This window comes from Hypanus sabinus, chromosome 7 (genome assembly GCF_030144855.1).
Source record: "Hypanus sabinus isolate sHypSab1 chromosome 7, sHypSab1.hap1, whole genome shotgun sequence".
Classification (NCBI taxonomy): domain Eukaryota; kingdom Metazoa; phylum Chordata; class Chondrichthyes; order Myliobatiformes; family Dasyatidae; genus Hypanus; species Hypanus sabinus.
In genome coordinates this window covers 38,597,298-38,616,359 of record NC_082712.1, presented here as the reverse complement: position 1 = coordinate 38,616,359, position 19,062 = coordinate 38,597,298, and the positions used below count along the sequence as shown (strand labels likewise).

The following is a 19,062-nucleotide window of genomic DNA, read 5'->3' as shown; positions in this document are numbered from 1 at the left end:
GACTGATAACCCCCACTAGAGTGTGAAAGATGATCAACTGGTTCTGCAGATGGTGGTGGAATCAGAAGTTCAAGGCACAAGCTCGACAAACATTTGAAAGATGCATGACATATCAAAAAAATGAATCCTAGAGCTGCAAAAAAGCTGCCACAATTAAATACTCCTGCCCAAGCTCGATCTATTTTTACACTTACAAGTGGACTGCATTTCTTCACCAAAGTGTGAAGAATATTCATATGCACTGGTAATAGTGGACAGGTTTTCAAGATGGGTGGAAGCTATTCCAGCAAGAAAAGCTACTGCCATACACACAGCAAGAATTCTTATCCAGGACTATATTTCTAGATGGAGATTGTCATGCTATATCCAACTCTGACCAGGGAACACATTTCATTGGGAGTGTTTATCAGGAATTATGTCGAGTGATGAAGGTGGACAATGAAAATACCAATCACCCAGAATCATCAGGACAAATTGAACAGATTGAATGGAACCAAACAATGATTGACTATAAGTATCATGAGGAAGGCGTACCATGGCCTACAGCTCTTCCTATGGTCTTATGTAGCATCAGAGCAAATCCAAACAAGAAAATTGAATCAAGTCTATTCAAGGTGGTAATGGGGATCCTATGTCATTGCTGGCAGACCTTGATCTCAGGGAGGCTGTGTGAAATTAACCCAAGCTGTCCAGTCTGCTTCTCAACAGGTATCTGCCACATGGGAAGACCCACTAAAAGGAGGACACAACCTATTTCCACATGAGTGGGTCCTGATTAAGAAACTGCACAAGGAAACACTGGGAGCTGGATGGGAAGGCCCTTATCAAGTGCTATTAATTACCAACTCCGCATTGAAAGCAGAAGATACTGTCAGCAAGGACAACAACAAGGTTAATGTGCTAGTAACCTCTTGGCTACAGTGAGAAAATCACTAAGTAGCCAGAAGACTTCAAGCAAGTTAACAATTACTGAACATTATGAAGTTTATTCTAACATTAGTTACATTTTTGTCAATTTTGCTTAATTACTATGAGTACTAATATCTTGTCATAACTTACATTTTTTTTACTTGTTTAAGGTAACTATTAATAGAATAGTGCAGCACATTCTTAATCATAGCTTTCTCTTTACTAATGGACAGAAGTCTATCTTTCATGTTCTATCAACTCTTAATGAAATAATCACGAAGGAACAAGTTATGTGCCTCTTTCCTGGCTTCTGAAAGAACCTTGGATTAAAACAGCAGAGACTATTCACCTTTTTTTAAATTGATACATTCCTGGAAGGTGTTTTGTTACGTACAATTTTAAAAGGTTAGACAAATGTATCATGGCATTTTGGTATGTTGCATTTCTCCATGTAGAGAGGGGCACTGAATTCATTGTAATGAACTTAGATATTTAAAATATACAGCAAAGATTTGTAAATAAAACCCATAAAATCAATGAATTATTCTAAAGATGAAGAACAAACTCTAATCTACTTTTTAATAATTACTTCTACATCTTTCAAACATCCCTTTTTTTTAGTTAAACTAATTCCAAAGTCATTCTTAGACATCAGGAAGATACAGATAGGTTAAGTGAATTGGCAAGAAAATGGCCGAGGAAAAGTAATGCGAAAAAAATTGATGGTTAAAATTTTTAAATAAAATAGAATGGTTTTGTTTTTAATACAGTGGATTCCAGTTAATTGGACAATCAGTTAATCAAGGTAGCTGTTATTTGGGACAACTCTTATAGAACAAAAAACCATTCAAGAGAATTGCTGTGATTCCCTTTGTTTATTTGGGACAATATGCCGCTTAATTGGGGTAGCAGACTTTTGCTGAACGGGTTCTAACTTGTGTCAATTGCACGCACTTGCATATTTAAACAGTTTTTCAATAGCTTCAGTTGCATATGTTTGCATTCAAACAGCAGTGATTTTTGTCACTAGTTGGCGGAAATAAGCAGTAAAACAATTCAGAACTGTCCTGCTTTCTGTGGTTTCAAACATTCAGGCTTGATGATGCTAGAAATGGTCAGGAGTGAAAATGAAACGATTTCACTATTTCAACAAGCTAGGAAATGCAAAGAATTTAAGTAATCATTAATGTTGTAATTAAAATTAAGATTTAGTGGATGCAATTATCAATAGCATTATATGAAGGCAGTCCATTACCTGCTCTACATGTTTGCACTGATATTGTTCATTATGTACACGGAATAGATTCCACCATTGATAACTATTAGAGACTAATACAATTTTACAGTACTGTAGTGCTATCGGTAGTATTGAATTGAATTGATTTATTTCTTAGATCCTTCACATATATTAGTAAAAATCTTTACATTGCATCTCCATCTAAATTTATAGTAATTTGTAATAAATAGTATATACAACAGGACAGTCAATATAGCATAGAAATGCAGTTGTATCAGTGTGAAATAATCAGTCTGATGCCAAGCTGTCCCAGAGCCCAATAGTCCTGGCTTTTATGCTGTGGTACTGTTTCCTGGATGGTAGCACCTGCAAAAGTTTGTGGTTGGGGTGACTTGGGTCCTCAATGCTCCTTCGGGCCCCTTTACACACCTGTCTCTGTAATTGCCCTCAATCATGGGAAGTTCACATCTACAGATGTGCTGGGCTGTCCGTACCACTCTTTGCAGAGTCCTGTGATTGAGGGAAGTACAGTTCTCATGCCAGGCAGTGATGCAGCCAGTTAGGATACTCTCAATTGTGGCCCTACAGAAAGTCCTTAGGATTTGGGGGCCCATACGAAACTTCCTCAACTGTCTGAGGTGAAAAAGGCACACCACGTGAGAACCTTGATGTGTATACCAAAGAACTTAAAGTTGTTCACCCTCTCAACCCCAGATCCATTGGTGTCAATAGGGGTTAACCTGTCTCCATTCCTCCTGTAGTCTACAACCAGCTCCTTTGTTTTTGCGACATTGAGGGACATTAGTGTTCCAAATTGTTCTACATTTTGTTTAAATACATGATTTGTTACTCAGTTTGTCTTTTTTAAAAAATATTTCCATGAAACTTCAGCTAATTGGGCAAGCGCTTAACTAGCTAAAATGTATTGGTCCCAATTTGTCCTAATTAACCAGAATACATTGTACTGAGAATTTGAACGCTGTTAGCATTGAGAAGGAACTGGGTGAATGTGTACATTTATCAAAATTAACATTCAAGGACACAAGCAATTATGAAGACAAACAGCATATTGGCTTTTATTGCAAGAACAAGAAATAAAATATAGGCTCTTTGTGAAATTGCTTTTGGAATACAGACCAAAGGCAAATATAAACGAGTGCAGTGGGTCATCAGGTAGAAGGCTAGGATGGCAGGTCTGACACACATGACTATGATGATAACGACATTGCCTCAGGCCTGAGAGGCCAGTGTTGGGCATTCTCATGCCTTACAAGGTGCAGAATGAAAGACTCATACAGACATTTCTCAGTATTTTTCTTTATTTTATGAGGTCGAGTTGCGAGCTCAACACTCAACCCAGCATAGATGGAAAGCGTACTCTGGAATGGCCTGACTGGATTTGAACCCGGGAACCTCCATTCCAGAGTCCGGCGCTGATGTCACTGTGTCACCACCCGAACTAAAGGAGACACACAACGAGAGATGAAACACACTGAACCATGTTTTCTTAAGATGGTACGGGGCTTCCTTCTGTTCCTAATTATATTATTTTTAAAAAGTACAGGCCTAATTAGTTTAGGAAAATGAGATGATTGTGATTAAAAGCAACAGATTCTTTAATAATGTCTCTCCCTATCAAGCCCTTAACATTTCCCCATCAAGAGTGTATGGAGCCAGTGGTCATAATCTCAAAATAAAGGCTTAGCTATTCAGCATAGGCAAACAGAAATTCCTTCACTTGAAGGTGGCAAATCTTTGAAATTCTCTCAAGGGTGCTGTGGAGGCTCAATCGTAATTGAAACAGAATAATAGACTTTAGATATTAAGGAATAATTCTAACAACCTGCTCTTGCTTCCACAACTTATGTCCATGTGGCTACAATACGAGCTTAATGATTAAATGATTTATCAAGATAATAAGTCTCAGGAAACCTACTGCAGGAAATGGAAAGTTCCAGATTGCGAGAACAGAATACTCAGTAATGGGGAAAGTCATGGTTGTTTTTTAAAAAAAAACACGTACATACAAGATAGAAATCAATGTTTGAGGCAGGAAGTCTTTACCTGTACCACTATTTCTCCTTTGAGAAATACTCAAGAACATTTGAAATACACTACAGTACAAAACACTTTAAATGCTGGAGCAGTTTAGAGTTTTAATCCCACTAAATCTGACTTTCACACCAGGAACAGCTCATATATTCAGTGTCAGATATATTTAACATGATTGGATTATACAATTGTAGCAAATTCTACTAAGATACTTTGAGCACAATATTGTGCAATGGTGTCTTTGAAAACTTCTCCCCATTCAGCCAATAGCATAACTGATCGTACGCAGGTCAAAGCACCATTTCCTATTGGTAATTTGAGCCACTATACTATCATTTATCTGAAGGAGCTAACCATATAGCCTCAAATTCCAGATAATTTGTTTAATCTCCAACCACACCCCTCCACAAAAATAATGCAACTCCCAATCAAAAAGTATGGATTCTGTTTCTGTACAATTTCTGTCAAAATATTGTGCCTTAATGCCTTTCTGCTTAAAAAAATATTCCAGCTTCAGATTTAACCCTTATCCTCTCAACTCAGTGGAGAGTTCAATGGTGGTGGGGGAGGGGCAGGACGGATGCACCAACAAGAACCATTCCAAAGAGAAGTCTCTACCTTCCATGTTCTGATAAAAAGGTAACTCTTTTAATTTCCCTTGATAACTAAAGTTGATAATTTACTGAATCCCCATTTTGATTTATAATTTCTTATTTACTTCAATTGTAATACTTTAAAATGCCTCTGAACATTAAAAAAAGTAATACAAATTCTTAACAGCAACATAACTTTATCCCCGCTGTGTACCCTTTTGGCCAGGATTGTGGTGCGTGGGGGGGGGGGGGGGGGGAAGCGGCATTAGGAAGACAGTACTCCTTGTTAGTGCCTCAACCAAGTCCCAACTTAGCACTCAAGGGAGTTAAGGGCCAACAAAAAAAAGAAAGACAGCCTTGTGAATTTGACTAAGTGATCAGGTATGACTGAAATCACTCTGGGTGATAGATCATTCCAGTACACTTACCTAGTAATCAGGTATCTAATTCCTTTTATGTAAATTGTGCATTTCATTAGAATGTTCCAATATGCACCCAAGCTGCATGCATCTATCTCATTGTTAATATATGATAGGAAAAGATTAAAATGGGAATTAAGAACCTCAGGAATGTATTCTGTTTAACAACCATTGTATTTATACAATTAGTGATGCCATAACGAATGTTTATTGTCATTTTAATTATTCTTATAAACATATCTACCTTCCAAAACAAATATGGTAAAGACTTATCAGGGAACGTATTCAACCAGATGCACCATGCACCAATGACATAGTCCATACTCTTAATCCATTGGAACAAAGTTTGAGCCAGAACTAATACATCCCATCGCTATTAGGACATACTTTGATGCACTAAGTCATCTTGTACACCAGTTATAAATAAATTTGCATTCAGGCAAGGATGAAAATGGAGAGAACATTTTGTCATTCCAGATCCTTGACTAATAATCACTTAAGGAAACAACTGCATATCGAGTCTCTCCATGACTGAAATGCAGTCACCATTTCAGCTCTCTTGCTATATAATCATATGAACAAATCACTTGAGTGCCAACAAATGCTCATATGTCATAAATAGGAGGGAGAAACTCCTTTTATTTGAAAACTATGTAACCTGGTACATAGCAGACTGGTATAGCAAGCACTCCTAAGAATGCATCAGTCATGGGTAATGAAACCACATCAGAAGACAGTTGGTTGAAATCCCTAGTAACACACAAAATGCTGGAAGGACTCAGGATCATGACATGAAGGGTCACTACCCGAAACATTGACTCTTTATTTGTTTCCATAAATGCTGCCTGACATGCTAAGAGTTTCTCCAGAATTTATGTTACTCCAGATTTCCAGCATCCGTAGAATCTCCTGTGTTTATTTGAAATCACTTTTCAGAATCAGCAAAACCTAGTTTGACATTTGTGCCCTGCACAGAATTTCCTCGGTACTGTCATAGGTGATCTCCTTCCTGAGTGATCTGAATCTAGCACCATATCTGCCCTCTCCACTAGCCACAAGTTACCCCATTAATAGGAATAGCTTTTACCAGATTTTAATATTTGTCCCACATCCAACATCTTTAAAAATTGTCAACTGATGATTATCATGTGGTTATTTGTAGAACTTGTTGCATGTTCGTGTTATAACAGATACTACTTGCAAAAAGTGCATTTTAACATGTATGCAAATGCCAAATTCAAACAACTGGTGGTATTGTTTTCCCCACTCAGTTTAATACTCAAAACACTCATCAATGAACAAATCTACCAGGGCACAAACTCAGATTCAGAAAAGATCCTTTGTGGCCACCTCTTTCCTCAAGTATTCATCAAAAGCTAATGTAAACACAAGTGACCCTGTTGAATAGATAATAAGATGCCTGCTAATATTTTACATTAGATCATTTAATATTTATTGTAGGCCTTGAATTGTCCAAAGATCATTACAAATTTTAAAATCACTTCACATTAGCCATGCTGCAGTGCAATACTAAAATGAAAAAATAGCAATGACTCCCAGAATGCAATTCTAATCAGCTTTACACTCAAGGCCTGCCAAATAAATGGCATGAAATTCCCTAAAGAGAGGGAGAGAAACTAATATCCACTACACTGGTCTTGCTTAATCTTTCAGCAACTTCTGAAAAACCATAAATATCCATATCCATCATTTGATTTCAAGACTAAATATATTAGTATTAATAGTGGAGTAGAAATTCATTTCCAACACTTTAGATTTTTTTATATTCCAAAGCAAGCTTATTTCAAAAGTATTTAATTGGCAGTAAAACATTCAGACATCCTTAAGTTTATGACTAGGGCTAAATAAATTGTACTTCAACAATGAGAAACAAAGAAGACTGGAAACAAGAACAAAACTAATAAGTTACAACTGATCAAACACTGATTTGACATTTGGACTGAAGCGTTCTGTGTGCAATGTTGAAGTACAGAATATTTGGACAAAGGTTGCCTACAGTTGCCAATAGGGCATCTCTTCAAGTTCAATACAGCTCACGACAGAAAAGAAGGAAGGCAATCCAATCAGATTGTAGAGCCACAAAGGAAGTGTTTAAATATATTAAGAGGGTTCAATGATTAACACTCAACAATGCACCTGAATTGACAACATTAAACCCTGAACTAACCAGGCAAATGTGAATAGAACAAATGTATTAATTATTACTCAAAGTGTAAGATCACTAACATCAATAAAACCATAAAAAACTTACAGTAATGACAGCCTTGCTCAGACAGATTGAACCTCTACAACCGTACTCTGTTTCATCCTCGGATTTGTAGTAACTTAGGGTATTGGTTTTTAAAACCACCCATCGGTCCTGCCAGCCATGGATATAGTTGGTCCACTGAAAACATAATATGCAAGAAAACGTTTGATTCGGCTTATATTTAAAGATGTCTTATCACAAGAATTTTATCATTCTTCGACGTCGATTGGCTAGAATACTCTCAAACCACGGGAAAACATATGCCGAAATAAAACAATTCGGACTCTAGTTCAAGACGGCAAGGAGAGATGGGCGCATTACTCACTCCTGCCAGTGTTGCGGGAACACGAACACACCCGACTTCATATGAAAGTTTAAAAGCGAGGAGTACATCAGCCAGCACGGGTACACAAACTTGTGATTCGCGGTCAAAAAGACCAAGTTGTAACTATTACTGAAAACAAAATTTAACGGGTTTTACCTGTTGTTTATTTACAAAAATCAAAGAGAAACTCGGCCCACCATCAGTGACTTTTAGTTTACTACACAGCCGTTTGAAATCACTACCAACAAGCGACTCCCATTTCGCTCATGGTTGTTGGGAGCAACTGACAGGCCTCGGAGCTCAGAGTCAGAACCTCTCCGTTACCGGGGAGACAGCTTGAGGTAGTCGAAGATTTAAGCAGAGGTGGAATAGTGTCTGCACCAGAGTGACTGCTCCGGTCTTGGCTCTGCTTCTTCTGCCTGGCGCACTGGAAAAGCGGGGAAGCCGTGAGGAGATCCCGAGCAACAGGAGAGGAGGGACGGGAGCACCGACCCGTCCTCGGGCAGTTCGGTGGACTCACCTTGCTCAATACCCCGCACAGCTCAACAGGCGGCCCCGACTCGGTGTCCAGATCCTCTTCGGAGGAAGAATTCCAGCTCTGATTGTCCGACATTGAGAGGGGGTCAGGCGAACCGAGGACAAGGCAGGGAGAGAGGGCAGGCGGAGTCGGGCCACGGCAGCCGCGTCTGCTGCTTTTTCTCGCCGCTCTGGTTCCTCCTCGCACCGGGACTCAAATCGCCACCATGTTTGTGACATCACCCGTGAGGTGGGCCGGGCGCGGGCGCGCGCGCGCGCAGGGCGCTGGCTGCTCGTGACGTGGAACCCCGCTCTGGGCCAAGGTTCGAGGCGTCGCGTGGCGTCGCGTCGCGTCTCCGGCCGGTCAGCGTCGTGAACAGCCGCCAAACGAGGGGAAAATATGAAGCTAAATTAATTGCCCCCATGTCTCTACTCTCCAACCCTGCAGTTTCCCCCGAGTCACAAAGAACCCGAAAACTTCCCTCCAACATTATAGTATATATGACTGTGAGTATAATTGAAGAACAGCATACCATGCAGTAATATTATCAGTGCACTGCTGTAAATTGAATGCTACCTATCTAAGTAAAGTAGGCCTTGTTTTGTTGGTACAGTAGTTTATTATTTCTTTAATTAACATATATGAATTCCACACAAGGTAAGTCAGAATGGCAGAGTTCCTTCCCTGGAGAACACTAATGAGCCGGGAGGGAATTTAACAGCAGTTTTATTTTTAGGTCTGCGTTACTAAGACTAGTCTTGTTGTAAAATCCAGATTATTTAATTATTTAAAATTATACAGCTGTCACACTGGTATTTGAAAGTGGGTGCCTGGATTGTTAATGGGTGTCTAGGTTACTTGAAGTATTGAAGATGGTGGAAGTCTGAAAGAAAAAGTGAAGGAGCACTCAAAAGGTCAGGCCACATCAGTGAGCTGAGAAACAGGACTGACCTGGAAAGAACAGTCTAATAAATAATCTGATGTGGAACACTGATTCATTTTGTGCAGGTAACAAATACTTTTCAAAAAACGCACTCAGAACAAAACGATGCAGAGGCTAAATGAAACAATGGTAGCCATTGCCAGTCGAGATTTATTTGAAATTGTTCAACTCAATATTAACTCCTGAGGAGTGTAGTACACCCAACTGGAAAATGGGGAAAGGAGCATCAATCTGCACAGGCAGTACAGATGGTTTTAGAGTTATACAACACCGAAATGAGCCCTTCTGCCCATCATGTCCATATGTATATACACTAATCCCATTTACTTGCATTTGGTCTGTAGTCTTTTATGCCTTGGTGATTCAAGTACTTGTCAAGATTCTTCTTAAATGTTGTGAAAACGTCTACTTCATTACATCTTCAGGCAACACATTCCTGAATCCAGCTAACCTCTGCATGAAAACCATTCCTTTGCCGATCCCCGTATAGAAGTGGAGGACATTCCTGACAGGATAGGCAGATGAGTAGTTTGTGAGGTTACATATACCAGCCATCATTTATGCTGGGCTCCTTAAATGGACTCTTAAGTTCTCAATATCATCTGAAATAAGTATTCAGGGGCCAGGAATCCTACTTGGTTGGTGGAAAAATGGCATTTTTCCCCAACTGAAGCCAGGGTGAACATCCAAATCCTTATCATCTGATAACCTGTCTACTGTACTAGCAGTAGAGTATGCGCTTTGTGAATCTAGTGTCAGGTGTGAGAATGATATGGCTTGGCCAAGGGTGTTGACTTTATGTAATTATGGTCTTTGTAGTGGGAAAGCACACTGCCACTTATCTGGCAGTGGATTTGGAGGATTTTGAAAGACAGCATTGGTGCTATGTGTCAAGTCCCATGAAAGGCCTTCTGTAGATAGTCCAAGTGTCACAAGCATATGGGAGGGCACAATCACAATTTCAAAGTAAAATTTATTGTCAGAGTTCATACATGTCACCTCATATAACCCTGCGGGCGTACTTAGCAAATCTATATAACAGTGCTGTAAACAGGATCAATGAACAACAAACTATGCAGTTGCAAACATAAATAAATAGTAATAAATAACGAGTATGAAATAAGATAGTCCTAAAATGAGAACATTGGTTGTGGAAACACTGGAAAAGGAATGTAGTTATCCTTTTTGTTCAAGAGCCTGATGGTTGAGGGGTAGTAACTTAGTGAACCTGGTAATGTGAGTTCTGATGCACTTGTACCTTCTGTCTGATGGCAGCAGGGAATGTTGCTGCTTTTCTACAGCAAGCTTCATGTAGATGTGCTCAATGGTTGGAAGGGCTTTACCCGGGATGTAGTGGGCAGACCTGGTAGACCATAAGTATTGTACTGGGTTTCAGGTTTTGATATTCAAGCACCTTTTTCCTTGGCAGTAGTTCGCAAATGCAGTATTAGTACACATTTAGACATGGTGAATATTCTTCAGCGAAGTGTATCTTTAGTGAGAGAAATCTCCAGAAACAGAAAAAAGTCAGTATTTTCCATGATTTTATCATGGACCTTTATTATTGAATGTTTAATACAGCAGGGCAGGTTGCTGGAGAACTTTGCTTTGAAGGTGTTAAGTGTGAGGCATATGCTTCCATATGTTTAAGTGAATGGGTTGATCATGACTTTGAGGTTGGCCTTGAATTAACAAGCATACAAGCACAATTTGCATAGTCATCTATTGGTGTGACCTTTGTTCATCTCAACATTCCCTATTATTTCCTGATTTCTTCAAATGATAGGGTTAAATTTTATATTTTACAATCTAATAGAAACTTCTATAAATCTAAACTGAACACATTAACTATCCTATCACTTTTAGGATCCTGGGGTGAAGTCATTATCACCCCAGGGCTCCAAAAAAATTTCTTCGCGCCACTACCCTTCCAGTTATAATTTTCCTGCACTTCATTCTGTGTTTTAATACCCAATATACATCTGATTTTTTTTCCCTTTCCTACTAATCTTTCAGTCATTCCATCCTGCTTTTTAAATTCTCTATTTAGTCTTATGTGCTGTCACCCAGTTTTGGGGCAATATACATTTTGTTTTGTCAATCTGCTTGACATTCATGCAGTTTTACAGGATTTGCATTTCCTCCTAGCTAGGCATCAGCGTAAAACTTTGTACCTTTGCCTTTGATTCCATCATTTCCGTCACTGTCAAATGCTGAACCGGTTAACTGGTTATTTGACCCCAAACTGTTTTCCAATCCCACATTAATTTAGGTTAATTGAGGTCATCTGTTTACAAATTCCATAAAACTTCCTGTCAGCTCCAGCCATTTCTTGTTGTCATTTACATACAGTTTGCATTTATGTAACTCCAGTAATGAAGAGAAATATAAAAAGCTGGTTCATAGATGCACAGTTGTGGGAAAAAAAATCACCAAATAAGTTATAGAAAGTGCTATTTAGAAAGGTACCATACATCTATTTAAACCAGAGTTTTGAGGGGAGTTGTGCAATTGCTGGAAGGGAAGTCTGTACTAAGGCTATTGACATTTATAATGGGCAGGAACTGAATTACTAATGGGTGTACAAAGTATGATCCAGGGATTTAATAAATGTTGAGAGACCAAAAATTCTTACGCCTGATTTTCATTTACTTGAGTTGAAAGATTATAAATAACAACATAAGTCAAGAAAAGTCAACTTTTATTGTCATTTCGACTATATCTGCTGGTACAGTGCATAGTAAAAATGAGACAACGTTTTTCAGGACCATGGTTTACATGGCACAGTACAAAAAAACTAGACTGAACTACGTAATAAAAAACCCCCCAGAAAAAGCTATACTACAGACCTACACTGGACTGCATAAAGTGCACAAAAACAGTGCAGACGTTACAATAAATAATAAACAGGACAGTAGGGTAAGCTGTCAGTCCGGGCTTCGGGGATTGAGGAGTCTGGTAGTAAGAGCCCGAATGCTTCGGAGCCTTTTCCCAGACGGCAGGAGGGAGAAGAGCTTGGCTTGGCTCAGGAGACTGGGTGGCTTACTCCTGCTTCCAAATCGTATGTTTGTATGCCCAGAATGCAAGATCACACATTGAACACAATTCTCCTACAACAAGTACAAAAGGTCTGTATAGATGGACAAAGATGACTAGTTGCCATCCTTCTAAATTGTGCGGCATGCCAGCGTAGAGGTTAGCACAACGCTTTACGGTACCAGTAGCTGGGATCGATTTCTGCTGCTGCCTGTAAGGAGTTTATACATTCTCTTTGTGACTGTGCGGGTTTCTTCCCACAGTTCCAAGACCTGTTGTTTATAACTTGCCCTGTGATTAGGCTAGGGTTAAATGGAGGGTTGCTGGGTGGCATGGCTTGAAGGCCCGGAAGGGCCTACTCCATACTGCATCTCAATAAATAAATAAAATACAGAATCATGTGGCTCCAAATAGAACTACAAGTAGATAATGGCTACGAGCCTGGTAAGCATGAAGAATTCCCAAAACTGGTCGATGGGTCTGTAACTCTCTATCTGTGAGTGTCTCAATCGCAAGTAAACACTGAATTCTCTACAGTGTGTGTGGCTTAGATTTGCATTTGTGTCAGGATAAAGTCTGACCCTGTATAAACTATTACTCTACTTCCTTCTATTATCCATTCTCCTGTTCTATCAGATTCTTTCTTCTCTAGTCCTTGCCCTTTCCCACTCAGCTGGCTTCACCTATCAGCCAAGCTCTTTCCCCTCTCCCTCACCTTTTAATTTGGGCATCTCGCCCCTTCCCTCTCTGTCCTGAAGGGTCTTGGCTTGAAACATCGACTGTTTACTCTTTTCCATTGATCCCGTGTGTTACTCAGGATTTCCAGCTTCTGCAGATTTTCTCATTTGTATTGTACTGTACCTTTTATTAGAATCAGAATCAGGTTTATTATTACTGGCATGTGACATGAAATTAGTTAACTTAGCAGAAGCAGTTCAATGCAGTACATAATCTAGCAGAGAGAAAAATATGTATTAGGTCATCCCTTTACAGTTCTGGCATACTGTGTATAAATAGAACCGATTCAGTTTTATGACCCAAAACTTGATTATACATACAAAGTATCAAGTTACCATGACGAGATTAAACAATGAATCCCTTTTATGATTATTATATACAGTACACTGAAAACAGCTATTTTTCTATTTCTTGATTTGGACAGTAAAACACTTAGTATCTCCTGGATACTTTAAAACTTTAAAAAAATTAAAATTCAACATTTGCCATTGTGAACCGTAGCAATTTGGAGAAAAAGATTTATATTGGAAGCAAAGAATCTAGAATCCCCTGTTTTTCACTACATAAAAAGAATCACATAATAAATACTTGCATACAGTATATGAGATATATTAATGTGAAAAGTGTAGATACAAGATTTTGTGAGGTAATTTTTCCTTATGAAGCTGTGTCACATGTTTAACTATTGCAACATTGTAGACAATAGTCTTAAGTTTCATTTAACAGAAGCTGACACAATGAAGACATATTTCTTCATCCTCCTAAGTAAGTTTAAACACAACTCTGCATTGCAATTCATTGCACAATGTCTTTGTTACATGCTTCTCCCAATTTGGATTTAAAGTAGAATGGGGCATATTAATGGGTAATTAAGTTTTCCAGCTACTGAAGGAGCACTTGTGCAAGTCCTTAACATTTTAGGGTAAATGTGTGTGTGCTTGTTCATAATCACATGTATTTTGGAAAGATTATTAAAGGAGAGTGGCTGTGCTGCTGTTTTCCACACCCACCACCACTAATTGCAACCCCACAAGTTGTGCACACCTTCTCCCGGAACAAGACACCGGGTTTCTCCAATGATTAAGTAAAGCCAGCTTTTACTTGCATAAATGGAAAACTATGAATCGAATTAGTGGAACTGTTTTCTCAAGACCAGATTTAAGTTTTCAAATAATTACATTATTCTGAGCAGGAAGAACAAGAAAGGCCAGTCTTCCATCTCTAATCTGATTTGAGTACATAAAGCAGCCTTCTCTGACCGCTGCAGACTGCCTGTCACTGGTGGCATTCTGTAAACATGTTGTAAGCAATTTCCAGTTCAGACTAGCATCTTACTTGTATGTAAATTCTAGGTGTGGTGGAGAGGGGAGGGAAGGGGGCAAGAAAGGAAGTTAAACTACTTGAACAGTTAAGGTTCAGGAAAGTCGGGAAATACTTTTGCAACATTACAAAAGTTCTCTGAAGAAGACTGCCTGACATTCAATAAGATCATAATTAATATTCTATGTCCGATGTAAATTCCAACAATGTTAACAAATTTTTCCCCCTAGTTTCCCAATAGTTTTAAATATATTCAATTACCAAGTGTCCACTGTCAGTTGGGGGAAAGAATCCCAAATATTCACACCTTTTTTTTTAGAATGAAGAAATATCTCCTCATCTCAATCATTAATATCTGACCCAATTATATTGGGAAACTGTTTTGCATAGTATTGGACCTTCCGGATGTATAAAATGTGTTCCCTGTAGTCCAACTCATTGTGCACCTGAAAATGATATCTCTATGAGATCATAGACAAAATCTATGAAATCCTCTGCCTCACATCGTAATTCTCATTCCAGAAATATCAAACATTGGTCTCAATTTCAATGAGAACTGAATACATAACTGTGAGCAGCACAGCAACAAATGTACCATTATCCTGAGGAGGTATTAAATATTGATCTGATGATATATGCATACTTAAATAATCTTTTAGAGCTATTTAACGAAAAACAGTACTATTGTTTGGCCAACATGTATTCTCATCCAGTGAAGTAAAGCTACCTAAAGAAAGCTGGAAATCTGATATAAAATCAGAAGATGTTGGAAATGCTCAAAACGATAGACAGCATCTGGCCTGCTGAATTCCTCCAGCATTTTGTGTGTGTTGCTTGGATTTCCAGCATCAGCAGATTTTGTCTTGTTTGTGATTGGAGCATCTTAATGAACAACCTTCATCATCTTCACTCATCTGGCATCACCAGCACTTGCTCTTTCAGTCTCTCCAGGCTTCTGTCACACACATCTCTTAGATCTGCCCATTCCTTTTCTGAAAAATAAAAATGTTCGATTTCTAACATTTTATGGATTTAAGATCATAGATAATATTATTTATAGCGTGAGCAAGGAATGTTAGTTGCTGAATTAATTCAAATGTGTACAATATTTCATTTGTGAAAATCTCAGAAAAGATGAGTACATTCTGTGCATGGCATACAGGGAGTAAAAATTCCTTACTTTTAGTTGCTGGTTAAGCATTTTGGAAAAGACAGGAGTTATGAATGTCAGTTTACTGCTGTTTAAAAAAAATCATACAAATTTGAATACATGGAGTTGGAGGAAACATAATCATGTATAGACATCTCTACATTGGTCTATTGTGTCAGGTGCTCATGATGCAGCCTCTTCTACTAAGGTGAGATCCATTGTAAATTGGGGGATCGCTTCTAGAACCACCTCCACTCCAACTGCCAAAAGCGGAACTTCCTGGTGCACAAATATTTAAATTCTGATTTCCATTCCCATTCCGACATGTCAGTCTAAGTTTTGCTCTTGTGCCACGATGAGGCCATCCACAGGGTGGAGGAGCAACAACTTACATTCCGTCTGGGTAGCCTCCAACCTGATAGTGCAAATATTGATTTCTCCTTCCAGTTAAAAAAATCCCTCCTCTATTTCCCACTCTGGTCTCTTACCTCTTCTCAACCGCATATCACTTTCCCCTGGTGCCGCTTCTCCTTCCCTTTCTCCTATAGTCCACTCTCATCTCCTATCAGATTCCTTCTTCTCAACCCTTTACTTTTCCTAACTTCATCTATCACCTTCTAGTTACCCTTCTGCCCCTACCCCCCACCTTTTTATTCTTGTATAATTCTCCTTCCCTTCCAGTATTGAAGAAGGGTCTTAGCCCGATTCATTAACTTCATTTCCATGGATGCTGCCTGGCCTTGTGAGTTCCTCCAGCATTTTGAGAGTGTTGTGATGAATAGAGTTGTTTATGAAATAAGATATGGAAGATAATGCACTCAAAATGACAAAATGAATATTGAAAGACAGTTGGTTAATACAGTGTTAATGTTGCAGAGACTTTGATTAAAGTATCCTTACTGAGTTGGTCTCTCTTGGGTTAATCAAATCCCAGAATTTAGCAAATTGGATTATATCTTTTTCTCGAAGTGCTGCAGTCAGAAATGCACACAGTACTGTGGAAACACACATAAAATGCAGGAGGAACTCAGCAGGTCAGGCAGCATCTGGAGGAAAATGAACAATTGGTGACCCTGACTAAGAATCTTTATCATGACTGGAAAGGAAGAGGGCAGAAACCAAAATAAAAAGGTAGGGGTAGTTATAGACGAGTCCAGGTAAGGGGGAGAAGGTAGGTGAATGGGGATGAAAGGGAATGTGAGAAGCTAGGTGATGGGTAGAAGAGGCAAAGGGCTCAAGAAGGAATCTGAAAGGAGAGGACAGTAGATCATGGAATAAAGGAAAGGTGGGAACCAGAGGGAGATGATAGTCATGTCGTGAAGATGAGGAAGGAGAAGGGGTGTCGGGCACAGGAAGGAGGGAAACAAAGGTGGGGGGGGGGTGGGAGGAACAGACTGGAGTGGTTATGGGAAGTTAGAGAAATCAATGTTAGTGTCATCAGACTAGAGATAACCAGGTGGAATACAATTGCTCCACCAGTCTTCGTCAGGTCTCAACATGGCAGTGGAGGCTGTAGTGGACATGTCAGTGTGGGAATAGGAAGTGCATTTGAAATGGGTGGCCATCGGTAGATCCTGGCTGTTGCAGCAGATGCAGTGAAGGTGTGTAATGAAGTGGACCCCCCCCCCAATAATGCCATCACAACCGACCCATTACCTTCCTATGGTTCCCCACTTTCTCTCCTTTATTCCAATGCCTACAACCTTCTTTTAAGATTCCTCCTTCAACCGTTTGCCTCGTCCACCTATCACCCTCTCACATTATTCCTTTCATTTTCCCCTCCCCTCTCTCACCTGGACTTACCACCACCTGCCAGCTTGTGCTCCTCTCCTACCTTTTTTCTAAAATTCTCGTTCCTGCCCTCTTCCTTTCCAATCCTGATTGATAGTCTCAGCCCGAAACGTTGACTGTCTGTTCCCCCCATAGATGCCGCCTGCCAATTTCCTCCAGCATTTTGTGTGTATTGCTCAAGATTTTCAGCATCTGCAAAATCTCTTATGTCATTTGTCAAGGTGCGATGACAGAACGGGGCAGCACATGTACGAAACTGAATGAATGGTGAAATACTCTCCCGAAACGGAATTAAAGTTTCATTCTCAGAGCGGAGACAGAAGGATTGCAACATCCCACCCGTCACTCGGATGTGGATCCCTGGTTGTGCGGAAGTGACGCAGTCACGGTCGCCCTAATGATAAAGTGGCAGCTGGTGGTGAGATGAGTGTCTTTAAAAAGCTACATTTAGCAAGAGCGCGGTAACGTTTCTGGTAAAGCTGGTGTTATTTCGCCACATGAACTTCATGGTGGGGGATTTGCTCGGATTTCTCTTTAAGGGCATCGTTCAGTTCCCAGCACCGGAAGTTGTGCAAGTTATGGGACTTGATGCTGAAGTATTTCACATAGCGTTAGGCGGTAATTCACAAAGTCTGCGTCCTGTCGCTAAACTGTAAATGGTTCACTTGTTGCAAATCAGTGGCTCGGCTCCTTAAGAAGCCCCAGTGATGCCTGGGTTGAGAGAATTTTAGTGATGGTCCCGGAGAGAAGATCGCTATCGTTATCCGTTAATTTAACCTCTTTCCGGGGGGAAAAAAGTAATCTTACACAAATATTCACATTTTCAATGTAATTTAGACTACATTCCGACCTCACTAAGAGGGCTTATTTCCACTTCTTTGCTGTTGGTCGCACTCTTCCGTGTTTCAGATTATCTGTTGCTAAAACCTTCATGGATCTTCAACTCCTACTGGTCCTGATCAGCCTATGTGAACTTGAGGTTGCCAAAATACTATTTCTCGTCTTTGACTTGGCAAAAAGCCACCCTCATTTTTCACATCTGTACTTGCTGACTCACATCTCATTCTATTTAAATAACACTTTTTTAAAAATAAGATTTCTCACTTTTTATTCAAATATATGTGCTGTAACACCACTCTTCGTTTATATGTTGTCTTATAATTCTTGTCTATTACCTCTTTCCAAATTGAAAAACTGGAACATTGGTAGCCATGGCCCTACTATTTGGAATTTTCTCCTTAAACCTTAAAGTGTTCTCAAAATACACCCTGATATTTCCCATGCAGGATGGTTTTAATTTTAGTTTGATAATCCTCCTCTGAAGTGCCTCAGTGTTTTGCTATGTTTAAGATGTATATACATGGAAACTGTTAAAATTTACTCAGATATGGTATTATTTATCTTATGAACTACAATTTCAGCGTGCATCAAGACCTCCTGTGGCACTTTTACAGATATTTAAATGCAATTTGAATTTGATCTCGGTGCAGTAAAAATGCTAAAACAAAATGTGCACATTATTTTTCTATAAACTAAACCACAGAAGATGATAGATGGTGTGATACTCTGAGGTTGGACTTGTTAAAATAAGTCATCCTCACTGTAATTAGAGTATTGTGTGCTTACATTAAAGAACAAATTCATTACAACAGTAAGATGAAACTTTACAATATAAAATAGTCTCAGCTAAGATATTAAGTGACTTTGGAAGAATGTACAGTAAATCTAAAAGAGGTTAGTTTAATTGAGGAGCTTCAAGTTTC

General features: G+C 39.3%; 2 protein-coding genes across 9 annotated transcripts in view; one reads left to right on the top strand and one right to left on the bottom strand.

Moving 5' to 3' along the window:
- LOC132396718 (ceramide transfer protein) overlaps positions 1-8,459 on the bottom strand; it is a 126,760-nt gene extending 118,301 nt beyond the window's left edge. For all 6 annotated transcript variants that reach the window (XM_059974533.1, XM_059974534.1, XM_059974536.1 and 3 more), the window contains exons 1-2: positions 8,325-8,459; positions 7,483-7,617 (exon numbers count right to left, since the gene is read on the bottom strand). In XM_059974533.1, the coding sequence (XP_059830516.1) occupies positions 7,483-7,617; positions 8,325-8,417 (228 nt within the window). In that variant the 5' untranslated portion in view covers positions 8,418-8,459. The remainder of the gene's footprint in view (positions 1-7,482; positions 7,618-8,324) is intronic.
- A 230-nt stretch (positions 8,460-8,689) lies between these two features.
- polk (polymerase (DNA directed) kappa) overlaps positions 8,690-19,062 on the top strand; it is a 77,089-nt gene continuing 66,716 nt past the window's right edge. Inside the window, exons 1-2 of one of the 3 annotated variants that reach the window (XM_059974527.1) lie at positions 8,696-8,827; positions 17,521-17,717. The gene's annotated coding sequence lies outside the window, so the exon portion shown is untranslated. Of the gene's footprint in view, positions 8,828-17,520; positions 17,773-19,062 lie in introns of all 3 variants that reach the window. The other 2 variants (XM_059974529.1, XM_059974528.1) reach the window with 2 other exon arrangements.